At 38.0% G+C, this 27968-nt stretch overlaps 3 protein-coding genes across 5 annotated transcripts in view; all 3 read left to right on the forward strand.

Moving 5' to 3' along the window:
* Positions 1 to 12788, forward strand: part of LOC145914172 (neurobeachin-like protein 1) — a 30658-nt gene extending 17870 nt beyond the window's left edge. For all 3 annotated transcript variants that reach the window (XM_083001957.1, XM_083001958.1, XM_083001959.1), the window contains 22 exons: positions 67 to 328; positions 631 to 815; positions 1649 to 1804; positions 2122 to 2273; positions 2483 to 2624; positions 2916 to 3031; positions 3400 to 3548; positions 3638 to 3870; positions 4113 to 4226; positions 4714 to 4828; positions 5168 to 5318; positions 5777 to 5907; positions 6220 to 6314; positions 6383 to 6515; positions 7129 to 7370; positions 7902 to 8098; positions 8710 to 8882; positions 9236 to 9318; positions 9723 to 9851; positions 10363 to 10521; positions 11014 to 11162; positions 11515 to 12788. In XM_083001957.1, coding sequence (XP_082858083.1) covers positions 67 to 328; positions 631 to 815; positions 1649 to 1804; positions 2122 to 2273; positions 2483 to 2624; positions 2916 to 3031; positions 3400 to 3548; positions 3638 to 3870; positions 4113 to 4226; positions 4714 to 4828; positions 5168 to 5318; positions 5777 to 5907; positions 6220 to 6314; positions 6383 to 6515; positions 7129 to 7370; positions 7902 to 8098; positions 8710 to 8882; positions 9236 to 9318; positions 9723 to 9851; positions 10363 to 10521; positions 11014 to 11162; positions 11515 to 11674 — 3426 coding nt within the window. In that variant the 3' untranslated portion in view covers positions 11675 to 12788. The remainder of the gene's footprint in view (positions 1 to 66; positions 329 to 630; positions 816 to 1648; positions 1805 to 2121; positions 2274 to 2482; positions 2625 to 2915; positions 3032 to 3399; positions 3549 to 3637; positions 3871 to 4112; positions 4227 to 4713; positions 4829 to 5167; positions 5319 to 5776; positions 5908 to 6219; positions 6315 to 6382; positions 6516 to 7128; positions 7371 to 7901; positions 8099 to 8709; positions 8883 to 9235; positions 9319 to 9722; positions 9852 to 10362; positions 10522 to 11013; positions 11163 to 11514) is intronic.
* Positions 12789 to 14556: 1768 nt separating this feature from the next.
* Positions 14557 to 20991, forward strand: LOC145914174 (adhesion G protein-coupled receptor E5-like). The gene is made up of 14 exons (XM_083001961.1): positions 14557 to 14645; positions 15063 to 15206; positions 15815 to 16011; positions 16517 to 16723; positions 16980 to 17146; positions 17208 to 17466; positions 17705 to 17863; positions 18210 to 18329; positions 18762 to 18848; positions 19096 to 19234; positions 19450 to 19595; positions 20048 to 20260; positions 20555 to 20749; positions 20866 to 20991. Exons 1-14 carry the CDS (start codon positions 14588 to 14590, stop codon positions 20875 to 20877), a joined length of 2103 nt encoding a protein of 700 aa, XP_082858087.1. The 5' UTR covers positions 14557 to 14587; the 3' UTR covers positions 20878 to 20991.
* Positions 20992 to 21521: 530 nt separating this feature from the next.
* On the forward strand, positions 21522 to 27895 carry LOC145913330 (solute carrier family 2, facilitated glucose transporter member 8-like). The gene is made up of 11 exons (XM_083000948.1): positions 21522 to 21757; positions 22124 to 22289; positions 22516 to 22632; positions 22992 to 23081; positions 23314 to 23413; positions 24143 to 24303; positions 24715 to 24903; positions 25112 to 25217; positions 25427 to 25522; positions 25633 to 25826; positions 26500 to 27895. The coding sequence occupies exons 1-11, from the start codon at positions 21690 to 21692 to the stop codon at positions 26677 to 26679; spliced, it is 1467 nt and encodes a 488-aa protein (XP_082857074.1). The 5' UTR covers positions 21522 to 21689; the 3' UTR covers positions 26680 to 27895.
* Positions 27896 to 27968: the final 73 nt, after the last annotated feature.

Below are 27968 nucleotides of genomic sequence, written 5' to 3' on the forward strand. Positions count from 1 at the left end.
ACTCTGTGTACAATTTATTTTGTGAAAGTCCGCATTCCATCTGACAACCTGCACATTTCCCTACAGTTAATGGAAAACGTCTTCGCCCTTTATGACGCGCTGTTGGTGTGGGAACAGAACGATCTCCTTCAAGGAAATGAATGGTCCGACCTCGCAAATATCGGCATCAACCTCTTGTTGGGTTGCATAGCAACCGGTAAACTGCAGCTGGTTGCCATGTCTTCCGCCAAACTCCTCAATCTGATACATTCTCGGAATCCGGGAAGCACCCAAGAAGTGTGTTATGTGTTGGACGCTCTGCATGGGTTTGTGGTTGAGAGCATCAAAGGTAAGAACTTGATTTTCCAACTGATTCTGTTATCTGAACTGATATGTTTCGGTCTTATACCTAGTGATATGTGAAATATACGAGACATGATTCGTTACCAATTGAAAGCAGTTGAATAATAAAGATGAAGACATAAACACAGATCCGCAACATTTTCCTTTAGTGTTGATTGTTATTTTCGATTCAAAATACTCTGTTTCAAATAATTTTATGATTTCGATGGTTTCCGCACATGCGTCAACCGACCCAAAAACTTCCTCCAAAGGTTTTTCTCAACAAATTCAACCGTGTTTACTGCGCAGACGACAGTGACATAAAAGATTTTGTGGTGCCACTTATCCGTGACCTCCTGGACAAAAACTTCGACCGTTTAAACATGGCCCCCCACCTATCAGAACTCCCTCCTACTAAAGGAAGCCCGCGATTCGACGAAGTCTTTCTCCAATATTGCGTCTTGAAGGAATGGAAAACCTTCATCACCAACTGCGTAAGTTGTGGTTTAAAACAGTGGTTTACAAACTTTTGGGGGGTCACGGCATATTTTGACCCTCAGCATTGGTTTGCGTCACGCCAATTTTTACAGATAATCCAGTTTATTTGAAGAACAGTAACTTTTTGGTGTATAGTTTTTAAAATAGCACTACAGTAATGACCGAAGTGGTCAAATACAAACACTTGTTTTTATTACCTTGTCATATTTGCGACTTTACACAACGTATACCGAAATATTTTATAACTACGTAATACCGAGATAACTGGTAACGTCACAGATAATTCAATAGAAACCGTCAGTTTCATCAAAGCAACTAGTCCCAAATTAAAAATGTAGTTTTAATTCAAACTTAAACATTTCATACGTTTTTGTTCTTACTCAAACTTGGGTTAGGGATTATTGTAAGTTAAGTTTGAAAGGTCAAAGTGTCACGTGAGTTGAAAGCACAACACAAGTCCCAACGAGACTCGAATCTTGATACTGGCCTGTGTGCTTATTTCGACTGCATGAGTGAGGTGGCGGCTAAAATCTGTTGGTTGTTTGACAAAAAATATAAAAATTTTGTCTTCGGAAGTCGGAATTACTTCTTTCGCTTCTACGGGTGTATGTGACTGATAGCAATGGTACATGACGTCACCAACCTTGTTACAATCTGTGGCGTCATTCAGGTCAGCTATATATAACCATGGGTCTGTACCAACCGCGCGATTTTAAACTGATTGTGGCAAAGTTTTTGCCAAAACGTTTTAACGAATTAAAACATGTCAATGTTTCACCAATATGGGCCAGTCTGTTTATCCTCTGATTTCATGCGTTTTCTTCACCAGGTTTTACAAAACGCCGAACAATTTCGACGCAAAGCGTTCGCCGATATTCTTTCTTCAGTGACGAGTTACGCGGAATCTGCGATGGACGAACTTAACGTTTCCCACCACAAGAGTGCGCGCGAGAGGGGAGAAGTTAAACTTCGCTTCAAAGCAGAGGTGAGAAAGGTTTAATTTGATCTGAACCAAGTAACTGTTTGTTGCCGTGTCATTGTATTTCAGCATTTAATATGAAGGATCTAAACCATAAACTGCAGACGATTTCTTTGCTCTGTCACTGTATTTATGCAAAGGAATTATTTTACCGCAAATATTAAATAAAATGTGTGTCGTTTGTCAAATATAGTTTCTGTTTATTTTAATGCGTTCTTGTGCTACACAGGGCATGGAGTCAAGTTTATTCGTACTGCGGTTTTGCTTTGCGTGAAATAAACTTATCAGTCACCTTTCTCAAACTCCACTTCAATTTCGTTTAGTTTGAAGCCGACTTCTACAAGCGCCACCAAGCGGAAGAGGAACGTCAAAGCAAAAACGTAAAATCTCTTCACAACCAGAACGTGAACGTACTTCGCCAGTGGAGGGCAGCAAAGCGCTTTTTGGCGAGCGAACGAGGCTTGTGGAGAGACCGGTAAAATGAGAAGTTTCTGCAGATACTTTTCTTCACAATAAAACTTCAAAGAACGTAGAGTTTTCAAATATTTTAATGCTCTGTGAGATGCAGACACTGTACACCCTATACTGCTGGGTTAACCAGCCAGGCTCCAGTTAGCTGCACTGATGAGACTTGACTGATCTTCTGGCATGATCTTATCGTACATCCATCACTTATTCGTGTAGGAACCCTGGTAAAACCTACTGGAAGCTTTCAAACGCAGAAAACTTCTCCCGCATGCGACTGAAGTTGACTGAAAATTACAACTTTGATCTCCACGAGGACTCGAGTCGATTAAGAGACAATCTTGCTCCCAATGAAGTCAAGGTAACGAACTAACAATTTCATACAAAATTAAACAACATGTTCAACTATGTGGAAGTCTTTTAGCTCTGCTGCCTCTCCACCCGGTTATTTAGCTGACAAGGTCGTTGTAAGTCACCAAAGTTACACTGAGGAGAATTATTAAGTCGAAACAGTGAACATCTGTATACAGCTTTCTAAATGCCAAACCTTTTCAAATATTATCATGAAAATATATTTTTTGTGACTCCTTGCTAAATCTAAGATTTCAATCTTGGAAAAATAGATGAAAGTTTGTTTTCCTGTATCTTTCAGGAGGATTTGACCAACCAAGAAGCTCTTGCCCTTGCAGCACTGCCCACTAGTGACGCATCTAAGGAAGATGACAGTGTGGGGGATGAGGATTGGAGTCTACTCGCTCCCAATGCAAGGTAGAATTCCAGATTATTTGAAATTGCAATTTTTTTATTTGATTTTTCGGGTCTTGGCCATTTAGACTGTATAAAAGTAAGGTATAACGTATAACAGAATTTAACATTTTACTGACAAAGCAATGCATTTGATGTAAAGAGAATATGTTGAACTACTGATAAATTAACACTGATATGTAAACTGTGACTACACAAGGTTTCCAGGCTTCGCAGCCAAGGTATTTGGCTGGAATCGCCAAATATAAAGGGCCTGCACAGTGGGACGATCCTACCTTGCTATGCGAAAGCATGGTAATACTTCTGCGTTGTTTGACTACACAAGGTAGATTTGGAAAAAAAATAACTGAAAAACATCTTATTTTTTCCAGTACATCGAACGACGAACAAACTGCAAAGGAAAAACAAGTGGTTTCGGTCGATTGTCAACTCGTCACACTCATGGACGTCGTTGTTGGAAAACTCGAAATTTCAACAACTCACGTTTATTTCTACGACAGAAGCACAGGATCAGACGATAGTAAGTAATGCGGTTGATATTATGTTTAGTACAATACGACGATAGCAACTCCCATATTTACGTTTTTGGTCGGTTTCCACATCTTTTAGATCCTGAACCCGGCATGGACTTCAAGTGGTCACTTTCCCAACTGCGTGAAGTACACTTGCGGCGCTATAACCTACGCAAAAGCGCCCTTGAGTTGTTCCTCATTGATCAAACAAACTATTTCATCAACTTTATGGAACCTGCCAATCGTCACACTGTGTATAAAGCAATACTAAGTGTGCGGCCTCCTAATTTGTTATACTATGGTATGCGGACTCCTCAGGAATTATTAAAGGTAATATTCGTGTATGTTATCCCTGCTGTGTATAGATAAGAGTGATACTGAGCTGTTGACGAGTTATGTTTCAACTTAACGGAAATTTTTGTGTCAACTCGTTAGGTGTTACTGGAGTATGTGCCAAGCCGCTTGGTAACAACCAATACCAGCCCGAATGCATTGAACGAATCAAAAATTTTTGAACTATCATAAAAAAGTAGTACAGACAATTAGTTGACTTTCATCTTTGTGTTTCTCAGGCTTCTGGTCTCACACAGAAGTGGGTTCAACGCGAGATTTCCAACTTTGATTATCTGATGCATCTCAACACGATCGCCGGACGAACTTACAACGACCTCAGTCAGTACCCAGTGGTAAGTTCACTCCGTATAATCCAGGCCATCTCAAATGCCAGTCCATGGACTCCAAATTAGGTCTTATAAAATTTTCATCCGTCGGTGGGGGCTAGAGAGATTTAAGGAATTACACAGGTGGTCCACGGACTTTAAGAAACCCAGATATAACTCATCTTACCAACGGCTACACACGCAAAGATAAATTGCAAGATACATAAAATCAAGCGATCCCGCGAAATAACTTGCGTATAACCGTTGATTTTTTTTTATACCAAACCAAGATACGCTGTTGTTTCTTGATAGCCACACTGCACTAAATACATACGGTCTTGCTTGTTTAAAAGCTAGTCCAGCCCTACAGTCACCAGCTGCACTGATGAAACCTTATAGTTTGAAACAGTAGCCTTCTGTAAGCAACTTGATGCTTGCAACATGACTTTTTTTCTTCTATATACACGTGCTCTGTTTGTTGAAAGTTGACTGATTTCATTTTTTTATTTTTCAGTTCCCGTGGGTTTTGAAAGATTACACATCGGAAAAGCTCGATTTGAACAATCCCGATATTTATCGCGATTTATCGAAACCGATCGGGATTCTGAACCCCAAGAATGAACGGGAAGGTCTGTACCTGCTTTGCATGTAATCGTTATGTGTGTTATATGTAAATGCTAGATCTATCATCTATATCAATTCAACATCTTCCCGAGACATTTATGTTTGGAAACACGTGTTTTATGTTTCGCTACGATATTGGCAAAGACTTACAAACGCTAGAGCAATGCAATTCAAAACTAATTCACCATCAAAGATCTTTCTATCACACAGATACACTTAGGTATCTGAACCGAAACAGGAATCAATAGAAATAATTTGCAAACTTTGATCTGTGCAAAACACAAAGCCGTGCATTTACAAATTCGTTAAGTACAAAATTGATAGAGGACGTTACATATTTGCAGTGCAAGAGAAATACGACCACTTCGAAGACCCGAGCGGTGTTATACGAAAATTTCACTACGGTTCCCACTATTCCAATGCCGCTAGTGTGTTGTTCTACCTTCTAAGAATGGAACCATTTACTACGCTTCACATACAACTACAAGCTGGGAGGTACAACATACAAATATACACCAGCGAATAATTACATTGCTATTTTTGAATCGAAAAATTTTCCAATCTAATAAACTCAAAATATATGTAGTTGTGATTCGATTGTTCTACATAGAAGTCTTTGATAAAGTTTCTAATTCACCAAACATTCTTGTTGGCAAACACAATCATAATGACGAATGACTCAGGGTATTTTTCTTGTTTAACTTGTCAGTTGTACTAAATTTTGACTTAAAAAATCGAAGTTTGATTTCGTATTGTAACATCATTTGTTTAAAGCAGTTTGTGAGCTTCTGGGGCCCGTTGACGATAATTGAACATCCAAGTTTGAATTTCTGTAAAAACTAAACTTCAATGCTTAATATTGCGTACGATATCAACAAACAATAAAATTCCTAGTTTGATCACAATCTGTGAAAAAAGCACAAGATACTCAAATCGTTTCATCATTTTCCCAGGTTCGATTTGGCGGATCGTCAATTCCATTCCCTCGCGGCAACTTTCCAGGCGATGATGGAAACAAGCAATGACGTCAAAGAGCTCATACCGGAGTTCTTCTACATGCCAGAATTCCTCGCTAACTCAAATAGTGAGTTTAATTTGTTTGTTTTAACCTGACCAGTAACAGTTTCCCTGACAGAAGCTTTTCGTCAAGTGGATAATTTCCATTGAGAGTATTTGTACTGCATTTCTGCATTTTTATGTGAAGTTTCGTGTTTGTTTGTAAAGTATTTCGAATTGCCGAACAATTTGGCTTGAATGTCTCTATGTAAGTTCATTTAAACAAACTATTTCGTGTAAAAATATGTTAGTTTTGCTAGAGAGAAAAAAAAACATAGTAATTAGGTTAAATTCAAAGTTAACAGCAGTTTTACTTCATACAAACACGCACTTAACACAGATTTCGATCTTGGCAAACTTCAATTCTCCAAGGAAACAGTGAATGACGTCATCTTGCCACCGTGGTCCAAGTCGGCGGAAGACTTCGTTTACCAGGTTGGTAATCTTCAATCGTTGACGTATTTGCATTCTCCGTTATGTTACGTCATTTCGTTACGTCACAGCATCGCAAAGCGCTCGAATCTGATTACGTTTCGGAGAACCTTCATAACTGGATCGACTTGATATTCGGGTACAAGCAGAGGGGAGAGGAGGCGGTGAAGGCCTTCAACGTGTTCTACTACTGCACGTACGAAGGTTGGTCAAGTATAGCGTGGATATGAATGTTTCGCAATTCCTATTTTCGTTCTTGTAAAGTTTACTAAATGTTTTTAAATAAAACACCACCACTCATCACAGCACCGCAAACAGTAGCAACTGACCACAAGGTGGCAGCACTAGGTCGAGGCAATTACACTAGGAAAAAAGCCAAAAAGTGGTTGGTAAAAGTACTCTTCGTTGATGTATCTTTACAATATCAAATATAGTTGTTCCCATGTTAACACAATTAAAATCCTAATCGACGTTATATCAAAGAACTCGACTATTTTTCTCATAATAATTTTACAAATCTTAACTACAGGTTTGCCATTTACATTTCTTCGAAGCAGAAAGATTATAGCAATTCATGCAAATAATTAAGCATTGAGAGCTGCAAACGGGGTGCACACTCTTTCGACCTGCAAGGTCTCATCTGTGCAGCTGTTGACTGTGGCTTTTGTGCCTGCTAGTGTAAATGCTATCGCAGTGCCGCAGTCAACAGCTGCACCGATGAGATCTTATAGGTCGAAAGAGTGTACACCCTGTCTGTAGCTTTCAATGAATATTATGGTTCTTTTTGCAATTAATCAACCATTCATTGAATTTTAAGGAGCCGTTGATTTGGATGCGATTACTGACCCGATTCATCGCAAGGCGGTGGAAGGGATGATTAACAATTTCGGCCAAACTCCCACACAGCTCATCCGAGAGCCGCATCCCAAGAGAATGACTCCGGAGGATGCTGCGAGGAAAGTTGCGAGCGGGAGGATAATGTCTACTCTCAACGCCGGTGATGTGAAGACCCCCAATGTCCTGGAGCAACCGGAACAACTGAAAGCGTTCTTCGTTGAGGTAAAAGAGTTTTTTTGTCATGTTTGCCTTTTGTTTTTGTTTGTTTGTTGTCTTGGTGAGAAGATTGTCGGTATACTGCAGTACGCTTTAACTTGTGTTTAAGTCAGTTGACGGGGAACTATTGTAAATAACATCCACTTGACGGAGCTAGACGTGCTCTTTAACGTTTTTGCGCAATGAAAAATCTGGCAGCATAGGTCAAGCACGAGACCGTATACCAAGAAGAAAAAGGATATTCTGCGTTCAAATTCCGTGTGGTTAAAAGAAATCCTTGGAAGTAGTTGTAAATATTGCGGAACCCATTTTTGTCACACAAAAAGAATGAACAATTCAAAGTAAACGCTGTTAACATAAAACGTGCTTCCTCCGTAAATCCTACCTTCGAACAATGAGCAATGTAACCGCTAGTTTTTCAAATTGCTTGCGGTATTCATGTACTCATATTCACACTCACGGCGAAACTCTTCTTTACTTATTACCAACTTTCAAAATTATACCAGTATTTCTAAACAGCTTTTCCCATTTTTGCAGATAATGAGCGACCAAGATCCATTAGTCTACGTCACTGTTCCTCGCAGCCAATCACATTCCTTTATTCAATCGGGCATGCCCGATGCCATGGTAACGGTGAGCGAGAGTAGTGTGATTGGTCTACACGGATGGCTGCCTTACGACCGCAGCATCACAAACTATTTCACGTTCGAAAAGGACCCCGCCGTCGACCACAGGTTGGTGTAGATCATGTGTTTCCTTGTTGTCATGGCAACTCGTGCTTTTTCTCCGACAAATCGATAATTCCAGTGCACACCGTGTTTCGAACTGTAAGGTATCGCCAGTGTCCAAATGCATGTCAGTTTACCTTATTGTTGGTTTCTTTATTCTAATAATTCTAATTCTCGAGTTAGAGCCAAATGTCGGTAATTGTAATTAAATTTGGAGAAACTGAGTTTCAAGCTCTTGTAATAATTTGTTGTCTAACTGAAAACGCTACTTAAGCAACGGCATTTTGTATTCGGAACGAGATTTCGGCCATGCAGGCGAATTGCGTGCCATAAAACGTGCAAATTTTAAGTAGCTTTAATTCTATTTCTAATCTAACAAAACAAAACTGAAAGAAATCTGGTTGCGAAGTCTGTATTGTAGAAGTATAAGTAAATTACATAATTGTTAAAAACAGTAAATATACTGAACTATGTTACTTTTATGTGTAAGTTTAATTGAGCTTACCAGATAAATTAACAATCTTTCAATGATGTTACAAACTACTGTAAAGTCATCAACGCTTGTCAATTACTTTCCAAATTCCTCGTCAAACCCAAACTAATCCCATTCTTTGTAGCAAATTGCGGAAATTGGTCAAAGGCCTCCTGTCCCCCGGTCTTCACCTCTCCCCCAACCTTTTCCTCGTCACACACGACGCCAAGTTCCTATTGGTCGGCGGTTACTGGGACAACAGCATCCGCATCATGACCGTCCGTGGAAGGATGGTCACGTGTCTCGTGCGTCATCTCGGTGAGCGCTTTACTTTGGGGAAATCACCCTTTTTGCATACTTTTTGCGCTTACATTGTAGGGAGAATATGACCGTAATTTGTATTTGTGTGCCTGGTTTTATATTGAAAGAATTATAGAAAATTATCTGGCCTAATAGCAGATTAGGATACCCCCATTGTAAACAGATAATACATTTTTTCAAGTAATTTAAATTTTTTTTACCCTACAGCTGGCGGTGATTCTCCGTGGAAATATCGCCTTAATATGGGAGCCTGACTAGATAAACCCTTATGGTGCCCATGTCATTTCATGTGTCATGCCTGTTGATGATGTGCGTAGTAATAAAATAAATTTGGTTTGTTTATCTCACAGATGTGGTGACGTGCTTATCTTTGGATCACACAGGAGGATTCCTAATATCCGGCTCATTCGATACAACTTGCATCATATGGAAGGTGAGTAAAGTATTTTAACTCAACAACTCCATGTTTTGAATAGGAATGCAAGAGCTAACAATCTGCTGGGCAGCATATTGTATTAATGCAAACGCTTGAAGCACTAAAACTGTCTCCATCATCAGTGTTAATACAAACTGACTGTGAGACCAACTTTATGCATTCTATTTGAATAAGCGATACCGATGATGCCTATGCAAACACAGGCGAAATATATATGTCGTAAAAACTTGAAACAGACAGACGACTTGGTTTTTTTATCATTTTCTGCATTGATCCTTTACTGAGTCTCTGTCAGCCATCTCTGTCAGCGATTCCAAGAAATCAAACTCTCAACGTGCATATTTAACATTTAAGCACATATTTATTTTGTGTGAATATCAACTTATACTGATTGTTTTAAGATTTCGTCGCAAGGTGGCGTAACAGGGGGTATTTCCGCTCATCCGGTTCACATCCTGTACGGTCACGAGGATGTCGTCACTTCCGTCGTTATCAACACTGAACTTGACGTTGCTCTGTCGTCATCCAAGGTGAATAGGTCAAAGTTAACTGACAAATCACAGCAGTTTTTCGCATTTATTCACTTTGTTCCGTGCCTCTGCCCAGGAATTGAAGCTTTTTTAGTTTGTGCTTTTATGTTTGGGTACCACGTGTTCTTGTGAACCAGGGGTGGGTAAAGTTTTCCAATCAACTTTCAAAAATTATTACAAATTTTAGAGGCGGGCCGATGGACAGTACGAGCATAAAGTGGACAAAGAATGTTTACGTTTTTGATGTTTTTAACTAGTTTCAGGAATTAACGTTTGTTGCAACCTAAAAGCAAATAAAAGTCTGCTGTTTGAGCTGCGCCATGAACAGAATTGACAACAATCCTTGTCATATCAACTTTTAACCCAACAGGACAACGTTTGCTTTTGTCTGAAATAAACGCATTTCCACAAGTTTTTGGTTGCCATGACAATAACAATCCCAGCTGGGTGCTTAAAATAAAGGTAAATTCCTGTATAAGTCAACATCATGATCAGTGATTATGTGTTACAGGATGGGACGTGTATTATACACACTGTACACAAAGGGAATTACGTCCGTACCATTCGACCACCCGTAACCGGCCCCAAGATGTTCAACGTACCTGCGATCGCTCTCTCCGAAGAAGGCAAGATTGTTCTTTACGCGAGATCCAAGAAAGATTCTGGAGAGGTGGCAAAATTTAGTACATTTTTATGAGTTGTAGATGTAGACAGATGCCATTCAAAATGCGGCGTAGTTGTTCCATATTTTGTTACACCGAGCTATTTCCCTGTGTTTCCGACCCTGAAAGACATGCGTTTGTTAAACAATGCGATCATTTTAGGTTTCCTGAGAAAGCGCATTGTTCAATAGAAATAGTATTGCGAATGTAACAATACTTCACGTAGTAAGATTGCGTTCACACACAATTTGTTTGCGCCGTCGAAATCTTTGTTTGTTTTAATACAAGTTAGCGCGCGAGTGTACGACCCGGCCCAGCAAAATTTATTGCAATATAAGGGATATACGCAGTATACAGTGGAAAAATTATAATGGCGATGTACTGATAAGGAAAAATATTTTTAGGTCAACCAAGTCTGTGCTTCTATCTGTATAGAATATTTTAAGCGTTTCTTGTTGGATAATTTGAACTAAAAGTAAAAAAAATACACATTTTGTCAGGAAAAACACTTTCTTCATCTTTACTCGATCAACGGACAACACCTTGCACTCGACTGCTTGGAGTCTAGACTTGGTCACATGACCATATGTGGGGAACATCTGGTTACTGGGGACGTGCACGGCGTTTTGATCGTACGAGAACTTGTCAAGTAAGAGAATATGTCGTTTAGCTTTTACAGTGGGACTCGAGTAATTCGGATTCGTTTTTTCTTGCACTTTGCCGTATCCGGATTAAACGAGTTCTATTGTATAAAATGTGAACACTTTTTTGATAAAGGCATGATCCTTTTTATACTGTTATTGAAGGTTATATATAGTGTGTATTTTAAGTACTTTTTCTTTCCATAAAATAAAACAAAAATTGTTTATTATCAAAAAGGGGCATTAATTTTTTTGCACAGACCAACAGTAGTTGCAATTTAAAACCATTTTTATCCATAAATTCAAAATTCAACGCTGACCCCCCAGACTTCGGAACAATCTTTTTTCCACATTTTTCAGTTTCAACGAGATTTCCCGCCTTTCCCTGTATCGACCAATCACGTGCGTCTTCGTCACTAAGGGGATGTCCCACATTTTTGCTTGCCTTCGTGATGGAAAACTTATCATAGTGGGGGTCGATCGCCCGGTGAAACCGCGAGGCCTCTTTACGACGCAATGACGTCAACGTGACGTATGATTACGTTTTAGCTCTAGTTTTATTCGTTGTGTTCGAACGTGAATGCTTGCTTATATATGCATAATTATGCAATCGATGATTTCGTCTTTTAATGCTCTTTTTTCGAGTAGCGCAGGGAGTTTTTGATGTTTTTGCAAATACCTGCTAGATTTTTTTTTTGTTTTCCCCCTTTTACCGACAATTGAACGGTTGAAACGTCACTAAAAAGTAAACCCACAATGCAATGCTCACCACTCACAAATATATTCCGCTATCGTTTCACTGAAATAAAGCGCACGCATACAACGCCACGCATTCCAACCAGATATGCTGCTGGCCAATCATATACCCGACACCATGGGGTTGAATCCGTCAATGCACTTGTCTTGTTCTATGCTTTTATACACCGAACGTCACGTTTTTGAGCATCTGGATTTTTTCGCTATTGTTTCGTAGCAAGTCTGGCTCATCCGGGATCCTTTCTTGTGGATTTGTGCGTTTGGTTTTGCCCGAACTTGCGGCCTGTAATGCGTTTTTTTAAAATAATTGGGTTACAGTACGACGCACAAGACTTAACATTGTGCAGTGATTTTTTGGAGGCTTTCTATTTCGTTGTGAAGAAGCAGCAACGTTTGTTTAAACTTTGCGCTAAATAGTTGCTACGTCCTTAATAGAGAAACGTTTATTCCCGTATAAATACTTATTGACGCGTTTAACGCTCGGTGGTGACGTCATTTTATGTAAATGGATAATCGTGTGCAATAAAAATGCAATTGTGGCAACTCAACCGTGAATAGGGAAATATTTGTACAATATAATTTCGATTATCTGTCGTCGGTTACTTAAAACCACAAGGACTCATCTTGACGCAAAGCGCTTCTACCATTCAACTTGCTTTTGTTGGGTTTCTTATTTCTTTGTATACCATTGTATTTCGCTTCTCACACAACTGTTTTTCGCGTGTATACTGCGTACACACACACACATATATATATATATATATGCGTTTTTCGCTTGCACTCAACTGTCGCGTTGACCAATCAGGTGCGTGTATTATCGCGCCAATAGATTACGACCTATACTGTCTGCCAAGAAGCAAGACAATAAAAATTACCTTGGACCAATTGTGTTGTGTGTACTTTGTCTTTAGGCCGCATCTCTCAATTAAATCCCAAAAATTGAGTTTTAGAAGTCATTTGTTATTGTGCACCTGGTTACAGTTTCTCTTGTTTGCCAAAAACAATTGCCGGGTCTGATGACTCATGAAGGGGGACTTCTATTGCTGAACAGAAAAAAAATTGATTGCAGCTGCATTAAGACAGCACATTGGGGGGTTTTGCAAAGGCTAACTGCTAAATTGTCAGTCCTAGGGGGTGTACAAACAGCCCGGGTGGGGCCCCAAGACAATTACAAGACATCTAATTCTTCATGAATTGTGTAGAGGAGGGTTGGTGGCTTCACTTAATCGCAAATGGAGGTAACTTTCTCTGATTCATTTTTTCACAAAACAAACCTACACTTTTTTCTGCTTTTTTGACCAAAATAATGGCCAACAGAGGGTCAAAATGCCCCCGGGGGAGCAGTTTAAGTAGTTATTTTGATTATAAATTTGGCCACAATTCCTTGCCAAGGGTCCGCACTAACAGAAAATCACAAATTGAACATACTTTCTGTGATTCATTTTTTCACAAAATCAACCTCAATATTTGGGTAGTTTTTCAGCTACATGTACAACAGCACCCTCTACCAATTTACTGCCTGACTAATAGCCCTGAAAAACAAACTAAAACTGCCCCAAACACGCTGAAAATCGCCCTGGCAACAGCCTGTTCATCTGCGCTCATTCAACCAAAACACTGGCGCCCATGCATGACCCATTGCATTGTTACACACAATTTTACTCTGTTACGCAGGAGTTCGAGAAGGGCAATTCCCAACCGGGAAAGTCTTTTCCATAGAAATACAGAGATGCGGCCTTTAAAAATAATATTATGCGTAAATTCCAGACTAAAGTTAAAGAATCAGAAGTGTTTCTCAATGCGTTAATTGTTTGGCCAGTCAACCAATATTTATTCTTTTCACGATAGCTGTTTTTTTCGTAGCAGAAAATGCATACTTTCTCCTGGGTTTAAATATTTCTTTTTTATGTAAACGAGAAAACGTCAGAAAATTGACTATACAGGAATCAGCGTTTGCAAGCCGGTGACCGACGAATCTGTCTTTACAAATCAATATAATATTCCTAGAGCTCCCAAAGGAATAAAAGACCATCAGCGCCAGCATAAGATCTTATTCAAATATAAGACAGAAACTAAAGATGCCAACAGGCGAAACTAATATTTCTTTAATGAAGATCTTATACTGGCACTGATGGTCTTTTACTCCTACTGGAGCTCTAGGAATATTTTTTTGTGTAAATACGTTCTGTTCACTGCATTTTAGTGTAGATTTTATAAAATCATCGAACTGTAAAAGCTGTTTGAAATTTTAACGCTTCTTGAAGGTTGAGAGCCACCATACGTTGGAAGAAACGTTTAATGTGACGTTGGTTTCATTTCAAAATTTTTCGAAGTTTGTTTTGTAATTTACGCCGCTATAGTGACCGTTATAGTTTTGAATGTCTTTCTATCAGCTTTATTATGCAGGTTATATCCTTCAAGAGAACGTAATATTTATTGGCTACCCTTAAAGTAACCGTTGTGCGGATGGTATTGAATTTAGAAGCAACGCTATATGTTGTTATTTTAGTGAATCGTTCCATTTTTTAGAATAATCGTGCTTGTATCCACAATAGCACCTGGTAAGCGTTAAAACCATCGTGACATTCAGGCAAAATTGTGTGTACAGATGCCCCTACGCCCGCTCACTGCATTGCATGATTGTGATCTGTGTTGCTGCAGGAAATATTTGGCAAAGATGAAGTTTGTGGTTTTCACGATTTTCTGCTTATTGCAAGCTGCAACTCCTAACCTCGGTAAGTCGAAGTAGGTTATATATTTCGCTTGTCGAAGGTTTATGTTTTTTGAATTTTCACCTAAATTTTTCTGACAAAAGCAAATTATGATAAAATATTGCACTTATGTGTGTAAGGGCGGAAGTGGGAAACTAAATCGTGTTTGTAATGTTTCGTATTTGTGACATTGTTTCTAGAAGTGGATTAAAAACAACCATAACAGCGTATTGTCTAGAAATTTTATGCACTTATTTAAACATGGTATAGTTCGACAAGGTAAGTATGTATTTCCAACCATTATTCTAATAACGCAAAACGAAATAACAGAGTTCAATTGGGAACCTGCACATTTGCGGAATATATTTATTAATCGGTTGCATCATTTAGATTGTTTTGTTAGTAAAATAAAGCAATAAGTTAACGTGCGAATGTTTGCAGATTGCAACGTGGACAAGTTCAGTCGAACGGACTGCTCGAGAAATGCAAATGAAAATGCGACTGAGGCTTCTTGCGATCTAAACTCGTTATGTTGCTGGGATGCAACATGGACTGGAGTTCCAATGTGTTTCTTCGCTACTGGACGTAGGTTTCACTGAATCTAAAGACTGGTTTTGTATTTTGCAACTTGAAATAAAAATTTGGGCTTTGAACTTTATTCGGAATAAATTTGCAAATAAGAATTTTAATTTAAATTCGATGAGATAGGGATAATATTTAGTTGCAACAACCCTGAAAGTATGCTGAAACGGTCCGGAACGCGTATGCGGTTAGAATTCAACGGCTGGTGAGTCTCAACTGTCTATGTCACACATGAATTTATTCACCTATTTAAGATGTCTCAATTAGTATGCGAAAACAGAATGCTATAGCATTTTCCTGTAAATTAAATAGTTCTTGAAGGAATTATTTTACAATCAATCCTGTTGCAACTTGTTTACAAATGAGTGTCGTTTATTGTTCTCCATCGTCCGAAATGTTGTTAGCACTTCACACAAGGCTTTTGGCTGTATTCTAATGTGTGCTTGACAACAAATAAAATATGCGAACTTGTCATTGGACGTAATGAATTTGGACAAAAGTGAAATTTTTTCTCTATTTGTTTTGTTAGCTGTCCCATCCCAACAAAAATACCTCTGCCTTTTTACGATGAAAAGTATTTTTATTTGTTGTATTTTTGCTATGTCTTGTAGCGACCACGACCACTGAGACGACTGCACCAATCACATCCCCGCAATCCGTCTCCATGGCAACGACAAGCAGCGAGTCAACTTCTACTACAGATTACAGTTCTACTACAGATTATTCAACATCCGTCACTTCCAGCGCCACCCCTGACCAACTTGAACAGGAGCTTGACTTGATGCTCGCCAATACCACTTACTTTAAGGTTTTGGGTGACGTAACATCTCCCAAACTTTCCAAACTAAGTTTGTTTTGATGATTGAATTATATTCGAAATTGTTTACCCTCACAAATTAACTTACTGGAAATTATGTCTGCACCCTTAGTTCAACTGAATTACACGTGAACTTTGTATTATCACACTTTTTGGGTTTTGTCGTTAATGATTGTGTAGTTGGATATTTTTTCTTTGATGAAAACTCTCCCAAATTTCTCAACTGGGGGGTCGCATGCAGGGGTCAAAGGTCGAATTTTATGGGTCGCAAAAAAAGTCGATGCCATGCAAAGTACAATGTTTACTTGTAGTATTTCATTTAGTACACCCCAGTTTTCAGACATTTCACAAAATTAAACTGTGCCTGTATCTAAATACTATATTGCCTAACATGTGGGGATGTGGAAAATTGTAACCGGCAGTTTAAAGAGTTCACGAGCAAAGAAGTTTGGGATTTTCTTCCATACTTTGTTGTTGTTTACGTTTTTTTTTCCAGCCGCAGCAACTGCTGGACTCGTTCAACTCTGCTTTGCAAAATACTTCGAACAACATAGAAATCGTGTTGGGAAAAGTTCTTACCGTCGCAACAGCGCTCTCTAGCGGAGAAACTAATGTTGGCACAGAGCAGAGAGTAAACGAATGGATAGCGTTTTTCGACAGTCTCCTAACCGTGCCGGAAATAATGGCAGCTCCAAACGCTATGGTTAGCTGTGCATACCGACCGAAATATACTTTCAACACTTATATTCTGCATTTGCACTTAATACAAAAATAAAACATAATGACATTGGGTAGCCTAACATATTGTAGGATAAAAGCCACTGTGTGTGTATACATTCGGTCCCAAACTACTGTTGCGATTTCATGTAAAATGTAGTTATTACGTTAATGTTAAGTTGTGCCCTTTCTATTACTTGATAATTAGCGGCTTAACAACATAAGCTGCTGTTTATTTCCAGAACTTTCTCAACGCCTCAAGTCAAGTCATTGTGGGCCAACTTCTGGCCACAAACGCAACCCTCAGCCAATCAACTATCAGCTCAGTAGCCGCCAACATTGAGAAGTACGCCGTCGCCATGACAGTGCCGTTGCTTGGCAACCAGTCGTCATTGGTGTTGTCCTACGAGTAAGCATTCGTCTTTTAACTAGTTTTTATTTTCCAAAGCTTATTCATCTTTTCAACGTAGATACAACAATTTCACATTTTGCGACATAAACCCGGATTCGAGTGATTGCCACGTCATAAGCGATTACGTCACCTCGTCAGTGAAGTCATCGGTTTCCGACCGATTTTATGTTACCCACGTGACGTACTCCCCCATATTCGTGGGTCCATCCGTTCTCACCCCCCTCCAAGCTACGGTGGAAAGTCCCCTGTATTCGGTTGCGTTGCACAACAATGGGGAGATGTTGGGAACTTCACAAGTTGATTTGACGTTCGATATGGTATGTTGACTTACTACAATATGTTTTACGAAAATATGTGCAACAGTTCTATTTCTTTTTAGTGTTTTTTTCGTAGTTTTAATAATGTTTAAGTCTCAATTATTGTTTCAAAACCTAGCCATCCTACCATTGGGATATTATAGAAGAAATTGTGAATTCAAACCGCAAAAAATGAGAGTGCTTGGTTTCGTATTTCCAAACCCATTATTACGACATAAAATCAATTATGTTGTAACAGACGAAAAGCAACAACAGCGTTTGTGCTTTCATCGATCCTTTCACTGCTGATTGGTCGACGGAGGGTTGCATTGTGACGTCACAGGGACTAACATCGACCAGCTGCACATGTAATCACAACACTACATTTGCGTTGCTATTTTTACATTCGAATATCAAGGTTTGTGTTTTCATCAAGTGGATACGAATAACATTGTTTTTACAGCTGATAAATTAATGGCCCTTTGTGTACATTTGCCTAGGTCTAATGGACGAATCTCATCGATCCAGCATCGTCTCTATGATTCGTTAAAAATTAATTGCGCCTTGATAAAAAATTCCACAATTTTGTTCTTAATTGTTCTGAAACTAAATTGTTTTCACACTTTCATTGTTAAAATTTTGTACAGAAAAAACGTGCTGTCGTTTTTGTTTCTTTTGGACTCCATAAAATCTTTTGGGCATCTTTGTGAATGAATAAAAGTGTTTCTTGAAATTTCTTGAATTTAAAGACACATCTTTATCAGATCACTGAAGGCGAAGAACGGATCTTGGAGATAATCACATTCATTGGATGCGGGACTTCCATCACAGCTCTCCTCCTCACAATCTTCACATTTCTTTACTTGAAACTCACAAGGATCAAGGTTAGGTCGCATTTTTATGTTGTGGCAATATTTGTTGACCGACATTTTTCTTATTTCGCCTAACGTGTTGTTCGTTATATTTATACCAATTGTTTCTTGGAAAACGGCACCTTCTGAAAAAATTTTTAAGTTGTTGTGACACCCAATGGCGACAAACCAATAAGCGACCGCCACAAATGCGGCAATCGACCTTTCTATCTGATTCTAGATTAAGAATATTTGTCCCCGATATAACACTGCGCTACGGATAAACCAAATGGTTTAAAATGATCACAACGAATATTAATAGCTCTTGACACCCTTGGATGTGACAAATGACACCCCAGGGTGACGCAGAACCCCGGTTGGGAAACGATACATTTTGTTGAGGCGTCAACTTCCATGTGATAGAAATGTAGACTTGTAATTGATTTTCCAAATTTCGTGTTTCAGAGGGTGGTGTTGCACATGCATCTGGCTTCTACTTTGTGCATGGGTCAGATGATTCTCTTGGTCGGGAACAGCATAAGCATAGGAACGGTGAGTTTAAAAATTCAACACTATATATTTCGGACATGAAACATGGTAAAAAGTTGCGACCACTGCATATTTGTTCCGTATCACTTATTCAAGTTCAAATTTATAACTTACTAACACAGTTAAAACAAAAGACATGGTTTAAATGTTTTGAAAAGCTAGGTGCAGGGTTTAGTCCCGTAGAATCACGGTCTTTCTCTGTTGTGCATTTCTAAGAATAGACTGTTTTACAATTTGAAAAACTTTTCAGATCGAGTGCAAAGTGATAGCTGTCCTCATCCACTTCTTCTTCATGGCTTCATTTTCGTGGATGTTAATGGAGGGTATTCTCCTGTATTACCAATCGGTGAGAGCCGTCAGCGGGCAGGTCAACTTCAACGCCGTTTTAGGTAAATATTCGACGTTTGATCAAATAAATTAATTAAGGCCCTGCCCAGTGGGGAGGATCCTGATGGCAATCATGCTGCGGTTGCATGAATAATTGCTGCGTTTATAAAATAATTTAACTTTTTTTATGTTAAATTTTTAAGTCCTGGTTTGCTTTTGCTTCGGAGACTGACTCGTCTGAACTTCCACGTGGTAAGAATGTCTGTATTTGTTGCAGTGTTCGGATGGGTTCTGCCGCTCGCGATCGTGGGGATTTCCCTTGCTGCTGGTTTTGAGGGTTACGGAATAGATCAGGGATGTTGGTTGTCGAAAAACAACGGGTTGATTTGGGCTTTTATCGGTCCGGCTCTCGGTTTTATTTTGGTGGGTGAATGTTTGGTTTCGTTAAAGTCAACGCTTGCTTTCCTGTTCCACACGACCTTGGTTAAGAATATATATATATATCAACGAATTCATTTCTACTACATGAGCAAGCATTATCCGGAAAATATATTACAGGAACTGCGACAACCAATAATTCTGTCTTGTAACACAACCCAACTTGTTGACTCTTTGTGTTCGTAAACCATCAGATGTCAACTAATTCAATGAATTTCCTGTTTAATTTACATGAGAAGACCTTGGGTTGTATTGTAAAACTTCAGAATTTGTTATTGCAATTTCTGTAACATGTTTTTCTGGTAATGCTTTTTGGCAATTTTTGGTCATATTAAACAGATATTGAGAAGAACACTAAAAAATACGTACATGGCGCAAAGGTAGTTTTACGTATGTTAAAAACTTGTGAAAGAACTGTTATGTTTGTAAAATCACAGATAAACCTGATTCTGATGCTGATGATTATCCACGTCTTCATGAAACTGAAGTCGAACAGCAAGACTGGGGAATGGGAAAGAGCAAAACGAACCATACGAGCTATCGCCGTGCTCACTCCCCTGTTGGGAATCACGTGGCTTTTCGGGGTTCTGGCTGTGGACGAATCGACCAAATGGTTTCTTTACTTGTTTAGCATCACCAACTCACTACAGGCATGCTAACAATATAATGTTAATTGTTAGCTTGTTGGTTGTGGAAGTTTTGATATTAAGTGATGTTTCTAAAAATAAATTTAAAAAGAGGTTGTATATTTTACTGTGTTTTATTGACTTCAGTAAAACTGATAAAAACATAGAGTTGTAATGAAATTAAAGTGTGTATGATGTTTTACCAAATGTAACATTAAAACATGCAGCTTTCGGAAGCATGTCACATTATATAGAATTAACTGTTTAAATTTTGCAGTTTTGATGACTAAGCATCTGAATGTTTTTGTTTGTTATTAGGGTCTGTTCATCTTCATATTCCATTGTTTGCGAAACGAAGACGTGCGAAGGACTTTCATCAAGAAATACAGAAGATCAGTGAAAAATATGGGACCGTTCTTTAGCACCATAGCTCCCACTACCGGCAACTCGGGCACCACATTTGTAAAGAACAGCACCTCCACCTTTGTCTCTACTCCACGTATTCCTCACAAGGTAAAGCAAATACTATCCTGGATTGGGATTTGTGGACAGGATAACATTGGTGCTATAAAAAATCATATTAATAAGTTACGTGACCTACTAACTTTAATAATTTTTATATTTTTTAGACACGTTGGTAATGAACCATCAACCTTCAACATGCATCCAACATGAAAAACGTTATTATTACAGCGATGTACAATGTTTTGTCTGTTGTAAAATGTTCAGTATTTTAGAACGTTCTGTATGGGTAGTTTTGACTTTTTGCCTTTTAGAGATTAACATTTTTTATAGTATAGTGTTGCTAGATGTAGCCTGCTACGTTGTCTTTGACGTCTTTTGATAAAATAAATTATGTGAATACAACTTGAAGCAGGTTTTGTGATCACATTCACATCGAAATTTCCAAGAGTGCAGAACTTATTTGTGGTTTACCAAACCAGTGTTTACTGAAAGAGATATAAGTTTAGTAACCTAACAGGTACTTGTCGATAAGATCGAAAGATTGTGCCAGTACAAACACATTGTGGGCGAATTGCACACGCACGATAACAAGAAACCACACTAACTCAATTCAACTTTGGCGTATTCTTTGCGTTGAGCTCAAAGACGACTGTAAAGTATTTCTTGCATTCCAGTTCGGGCTTTTTTTGGAAAGCACTGATTTCTATAGAAATAGATTAGCGCGAAAGACAAAGGATGTGTACTCGCCAGGTGGCGCTGCACACAACACAACACAACAATATTTACTTTGCTTTGTCACGACTGCTAATTTAATGCATTGCAACCTTTGTACTGTTAAAATAGGTTAGGAGAAGTTTAAATTGCAATCAGTAAGTCACATGCTGTGCGCTCGTTTATGTTCGCTTACTATCTGAAGCTGTGAACGAGTGGCATTGGTTTTGTTGTGGAAGTTTTGTTTTGTTTTGTCACTTATAAACTTTTTGGAAATATGGACAAGCCCTTGATCACAGAGGACAGCGAAGGGACTCATTTACTGAGACCGACCATCATTACTAGGTAAACCAAAAGAAACAGCTTTGTTTGTTTAAGGTTATTTTTCATTTATTTAACAAACCTTTTCTATATTTGTCTATTCTATAAAATGCTAGTACCATTCAGACCACTTGTAAGTAGTGGATGATTTGAAAATTAACTGGAAACCAATTTTAGGTTCTGACTGGGCCCAAAACGTTTTTATGTTGTAAGCAAATGGACATGAACTTGATTGGAAACAGCCTTGTGCCCATTTTTTACAATTTTATCTGCAATCAGCTCATGACAACTCATACATTCATATACAAAAAAACACATTTGTCAAAATTTGTGCAATCAATGTTTGCCAAATAAATCCTGAATTACTAACCAGTTATCTGTTATTTTTAGGCAAGAAAACAACACAAACCTTTACCTTTCTTCATTTGTAATGATTCTCGGTGCAGTTTGTACTGGGCTTATGTTGGGAATATCATCACCTTTGATTCCTGGCATTGAAGATGACACAACAGCTTCTGCCATTACAATTGGGAAAAGAGAGGCCTCATGGATTGGGGTAAGGAAAATGTAGACAATTTAAACCTCTGCTGTGTTTATATCTGACATGGTTTTAACACATTTACTTGCCCACTGTGGACATTTAAAATATTCCACCACAAAGAAATGTTTGTTTTTTACAAACAAAACAATTTTAGCATATCAGTATATGTAAATGTTGTATAATGCTGTACACAATATGTGCTTGTGGTGGTCTATTTTACGTAGACTTATTCGTTTTTTAGTCACTGTTAACTCTTGGTGGGATTGCTGGTGGTTTAATGGCTGGTTTCCTAATACAAAGTGTTGGAAGAAGACCAACAGCTATTTTGACTGGACTTCCTTATATCGGAGGTTTGCTGGTAAGTTTTAACTCAGCTTTATCCTTTTTTTTTAAATACAACCCGAAGATCTGAATGCAACCATTATTTGCTTAAAGAATTTATTTCAATTACTAATTATTAAATTTTGTGTGTAACATTTTTGTTATTCAAAGTGTATATATATTTTTAATTTCATCTTTGTTCTCTAGTAATGTATCTTGCTATAATGTTTCCTTTTCAGTTGTAATTTCTTACTTGTACAAAAACTCTTATTGACTGGTTAGCAAATAAAAGTGTTGCATATCATCAGTGATATTAAACCCAGGTCATTGTACACAAAATTCTCATTGTTAATTCAAACAATGTAACATAAAAATAAATTTTGTGATTTGTTTTAGTTGATGTCGTATGCCACCGATGTGTGGATGTTATACATGGGAAGAGTTATCACCGGCATTGCTATGGCCATCACATCACTTGTTGTTCCTGTAAGTCCTATGTTATTTAGTCACTAGTTATTTCACATCAGCGCTCACCTTTGCTTGTGTGTTTACATGTGTTTCACAACAAGCACAAACATGTTGTCCAGTTATTATTTCATATCTGCACTGTAAAAACTTGATAATGTGTGTTTACATGTGTGGGCAAAGTCCGTGGATAGTTTTTATCAGTGTGGTAAATGTTGTGGTTAAAAAAATAATGTTCTTGTCTCCTGTTCAGACTTACATCAGTGAAATATCCACACAATCTTTGAGAGGACTCTTATGTTCTGGGAACCAGCTTGGGATTACTGTTGGCATCTTCATTATTTATGGATTTGGTAAGTAAACATATACATTTCTTCTGCATTATCTTTTTAGAACTACCTTTCCATAATGCATTGAAACATAAAACGGTTAGTGTTCTTTTGTAGACTTGGACAACAAGGTAATTCCAATTCTTTGTTTTAACAAATTACAGTAAAATCGCCATGTTTTTATTCTAATGGCAAAATTGGGGAAGCTATATTTCTAGTTATTTGTCTGTAAAAGAGTAAATTGTGCAGCACAAAACATTGCAACTTGGCTTAAAAAAGAAACATATAAACTATTCTCTTGAGTATTACTTGACATGTTTATTTGTCGTTAATGCTAAACTATTTTTTGTATTACCCAGTACAATGAAATTATATAACAGTCTTGTGACACTGAACTGTGCTTTTTTGGTCTAAGCGCTGTGGAAACTTTTTAGACTTCAGACTAATTTTTTATTTTTCATAAAACACTAGCTTACGACCGTACTTCTCATTTTATGAGGTGTAAATGATTAACAGTGCTAATACGAGAAAAGTACAGTCCAATGTAATCAGCATAAAATGTTACGTAATGGCAATCAATTCAATTTGCGTAAATCATATGCAAAATATGACATGTACTTTTATGTACTCATTAAGAGCTTCAGACAGGTTTGTTTCCACCTGTAAGGTATCATCAGTGCAACTATCCTGTCTGCAGCTCTCAATAAATATAATGGTGCTTTTCCTGTACCCTACATGTTATTTATTCTGCAGGTGGGCTTTTCACATGGAGGTGGCTGTCACTTGCTGCTGCATTCTTCCCACTGCTGTATTCCTTCTTGTGTTTGTTTATCCCAGAAACTCCCAGATATTTGCTGTTAAAAAATTGCCCTGACAGAGCGGAACTTGCTCTGCAAACACTTCGAGGCAAAACGGTAAACATAATTTGTTTTTGTGCAGGAAAAGCATTGGGGTGACAATAAGTCCACAATTGTTGTTGTTGTGTTTGCTCTTTTTTTATCTAAATCCGTGTACCTCTTAGTTGCCAGTTAATGTTAATTTTTTCTCCTGTCCCCAATGTATATGATTTTCACATTAAATAGTTTTTTTGTGATTCAAAAAGCAAACTTTTTCTAAATATGTTTTCAGTTTTTGATATTTTCTGTTTCTTACATTTTAGCTAAGATTTTGTAATATCACTAGGCTGCAAAAGTTGTGCTGTAAGTTGGCAGTTCAAGTGCTGAAAGAGTTAAAAACCTTCAGTTCTGAATGATAAAAACTTTCTTTCCTAATGGTATTTAACACAAACATATACGTGGCATTTAATATTGATAATAATTCCGCAGACAAATGTCACAGATGAACTTTGTGAGTTACGAGATAACGTTGAATCAAGTTCAGAATCTGCCTCGTGGAAGGAAATTATCGTCACTCCATCTCTGCGGATACCCCTTCTTCTTTCCCTGGCCTCCATGTTCTTCCAACAATTCAGTGGAATTAACAGCATTATGTTCTATTCCACGAGCATCTTTCAGGTTCTTACAGAGCAAACTACTATGCAAATAATTTTATAATGTTTTGTATGCAACCAAGACATTGCAGTGTAATAAAAAAACACAGTTTAAAAACATATACATCTTAAAAATTATCACTAGTTTGTATTTTTGAATCTCTTTCAAATATTTTCTCTGACGTTACCAAAGACGATTAAATTTGTTAAACAAACATCGCATGCATTTACAGGATGCTGGATTTAAATCTCAGTCCCAGATCCTGATGGCCTTACTACTAATCTCCGGCATACAAATTGTTTTTACAGCAATTGCGTGTGTTCTTGTTGATCGCCTAGGTAACTGAAAATATATCTCATTAAACAAGTTTTATGTATATCTATCATATATTGTATAATAGTGTTGAAGGAAATTAAACGTCCCTGTAACTTTTGTTGACATATTTATTAAATACTAAAAAATCTAGTGATCTTATATTAATGCAACATTTTGTGCCATCATGTCACATTTTCACACTGTTTTTCAACAAAATAAATGTTTCTTGCAGGTCGAAAAGTGTTGTTATCTGTTAGTGGTGTCTTCATGGCTTTGAGCATTGCTGCCTTCGGAGCATATTTTGTTGTAATGGACGATGGAAGAAAAGGTTCGATTTGTAGTAAACATTCAACTAAAGTGTTGTTGTATGTGTATAGCCTCCTTATGATCCTTATATTAGGCTATTTATCTACCTCTAATAAATCCCATGCGACACAGGAGAGTTTTCTTGGCTTGCTCTCTCGAGTATTATCGTGTACATTGCTACCTTTTCTCTCGGCCTGGGTCCAGTGCCGTGGATTATTATGTCCGAACTTCTACCTGTCAGAGCGAGAGGGAAGTGCGGTGGGTTGGTGACGGCTTTTAATCTGCTCTGCGCTTTTCTTGTCACGTCAGAGTTCTACGACTTACAGGTAATAATTGTTTAACAACATAATAAACATTGCATTTAGTGCACAATATTTCGACCTATCGGAACTCAGCAGTGCTGCTTGCGTTGCCTAGCGGCGATCTTGCGGCGATCTTGCGGCCATACAGCTGGGGAAACAATTTGTCGAAATAGTGTGCAGTGTATATTTTAACAAAAATAGTTTTACTCATGAAATCAATTCTTTTGCGTTACAAATAAAAGCGTTTTGACTAACGGTTTATAATATTAAAAATTAGCTGTTTTTATAACTCTGTTACTTGACACATATTAAACAGTGCAGATTATATTGGTTCGTTCATATCTACTAGTTGGTGTAGATCAGGGGTTCGCTTGCCAATACTTTTTTGTGTGTAAGTTTAAACATTAAACAGTGGCGCGCCATGAATAATTATATCCACGTTTGCAAAGGGTTGCCGATCCCTCATGTCCATCTACACAAATTTGCTTTTTAGTGTTACAACACAGCAGTGAACTTCCATCCAATAAACCCATATCCTAGAGAAAATAACGAACACTCCTGCTTTAATTTATAAATTTGATTTTGATTTTCAGATAAAATTATTTCTACATTCTACAAATGTGTTCGTTTCTTGAACAAATATCCGAAACTAAAACAGCATACGAAAAAGTTAAAATTAAAAATATGTTTTATTCAGCATGCGATCACTACGCAAGGGACGTTTTGGTTGTTCAGCGGAATCTGCGTTTTAAGCGTTATATTTACAATCGTATTTCTCCCGGAGACGAAAGGACGAAGTCTTGAGGAGATTGAACGACATTTCGGACGAAGAGACAGTCGCCCTTCTGCCTACGCCTCTATTTCCGATGAGGAATAATGCACACGCTGCTTTTTACTGCTTTTATCCAACGTTTCATTCGTTTTCAATGATGCAATACTTGTCGGTGCAATGTGTTGGTGTATTTACCGTGGATTACCGTGGATGTACCTGAATTATGGTGGTGATTTTGTATCTTGAAGTCTTTTATTTCATAGATAGTTAGAATTTTAAACACCACCTCTTTTACTCCACGTCCTAAAATCCACCTTCTGTGCTTGCCACAATCCATAATGTGTAGAATTGTATGCGTGTACTTTGTTAGCTTGCATTCGTAAGGGAGTCGACGCTCTCAGAATTCAATCCCCTATGTTTCCAGCATACCATTCATCCGCATATATCAAATGATATTATCAGATTGATGTATTCATATTAGTATGAAGGTGCATGGGGTCAAATCTGATAACAAAGGTTCCACGTCACCATGGCAGTGGATACGTGTTGAAATGTTTGTCAATAGATCAGTAAACGTGCTTTCTGCAACAATGCACAACGTTAGGTATTAGAAGGACAAAACTAAATCTTTTCATATCATGATTCGTATATTTTCTATCTTATCAAACGTTGCATCGAGAAAATTAAAGCTATGCGTTGACTTCACTGTTCTCCAAGCAATTGTAGACAAAATACCTCGTGCCTTAGTGGGGAATTCTGTACTAACAAACATGCACTGTTTTCTAGTGTTCAAGTGTGCTTTAACGCATTAACATTGTGTGATTATCTTTCCGTTTTAAAACTACCCTCTCTTCCCGGATTGGTTAACCGTAATACGTAACAATGAGTCGTCAAGTGTTTAAGCGCCAATATTTTGGTGTGAACCAAATATGGTCAGACTGCGGCCTATTCTGACCCATTGGGTCTTAAATTAGAGTCGCCTAAGAAATTGTTCATTCTGTTGTAGTTTAACAATAATTTTATTGCAAATTTTTGCTATTCGGTTACATATTTAAAAGCAAATTATTGTAAACAGGTTATAAGCACATCTTTGTCCACCCATAGACCCACACGTCAATTTTCCAGAAAAGGTTTTCCTACCCTTGTATAAACCTATTGATTTGTTTGTTTATCAGGATTTTTTGTGTACATTCCTTCAACCATTCACGATAATGTGGTACGTTTTGTTTTTGATTGCAATTGAAAGGAAAAGAAACATTTCCAAAGTGGTGTTTACAATCACTAAGCCGTGCTCTGTGTCTTGGGTTTGGGCGCCTTGATGGCTGGGGTAAGTAAACCACCAGAGTCTTGTTATTTCGTTGTAGTATGTACTTTACTACTTAGATTGCGTTGCA

This window comes from Ascidia mentula, chromosome 9 (assembly GCF_947561715.1).
Source record: "Ascidia mentula chromosome 9, kaAscMent1.1, whole genome shotgun sequence".
NCBI classification, from domain to species: domain Eukaryota; kingdom Metazoa; phylum Chordata; class Ascidiacea; order Phlebobranchia; family Ascidiidae; genus Ascidia; species Ascidia mentula.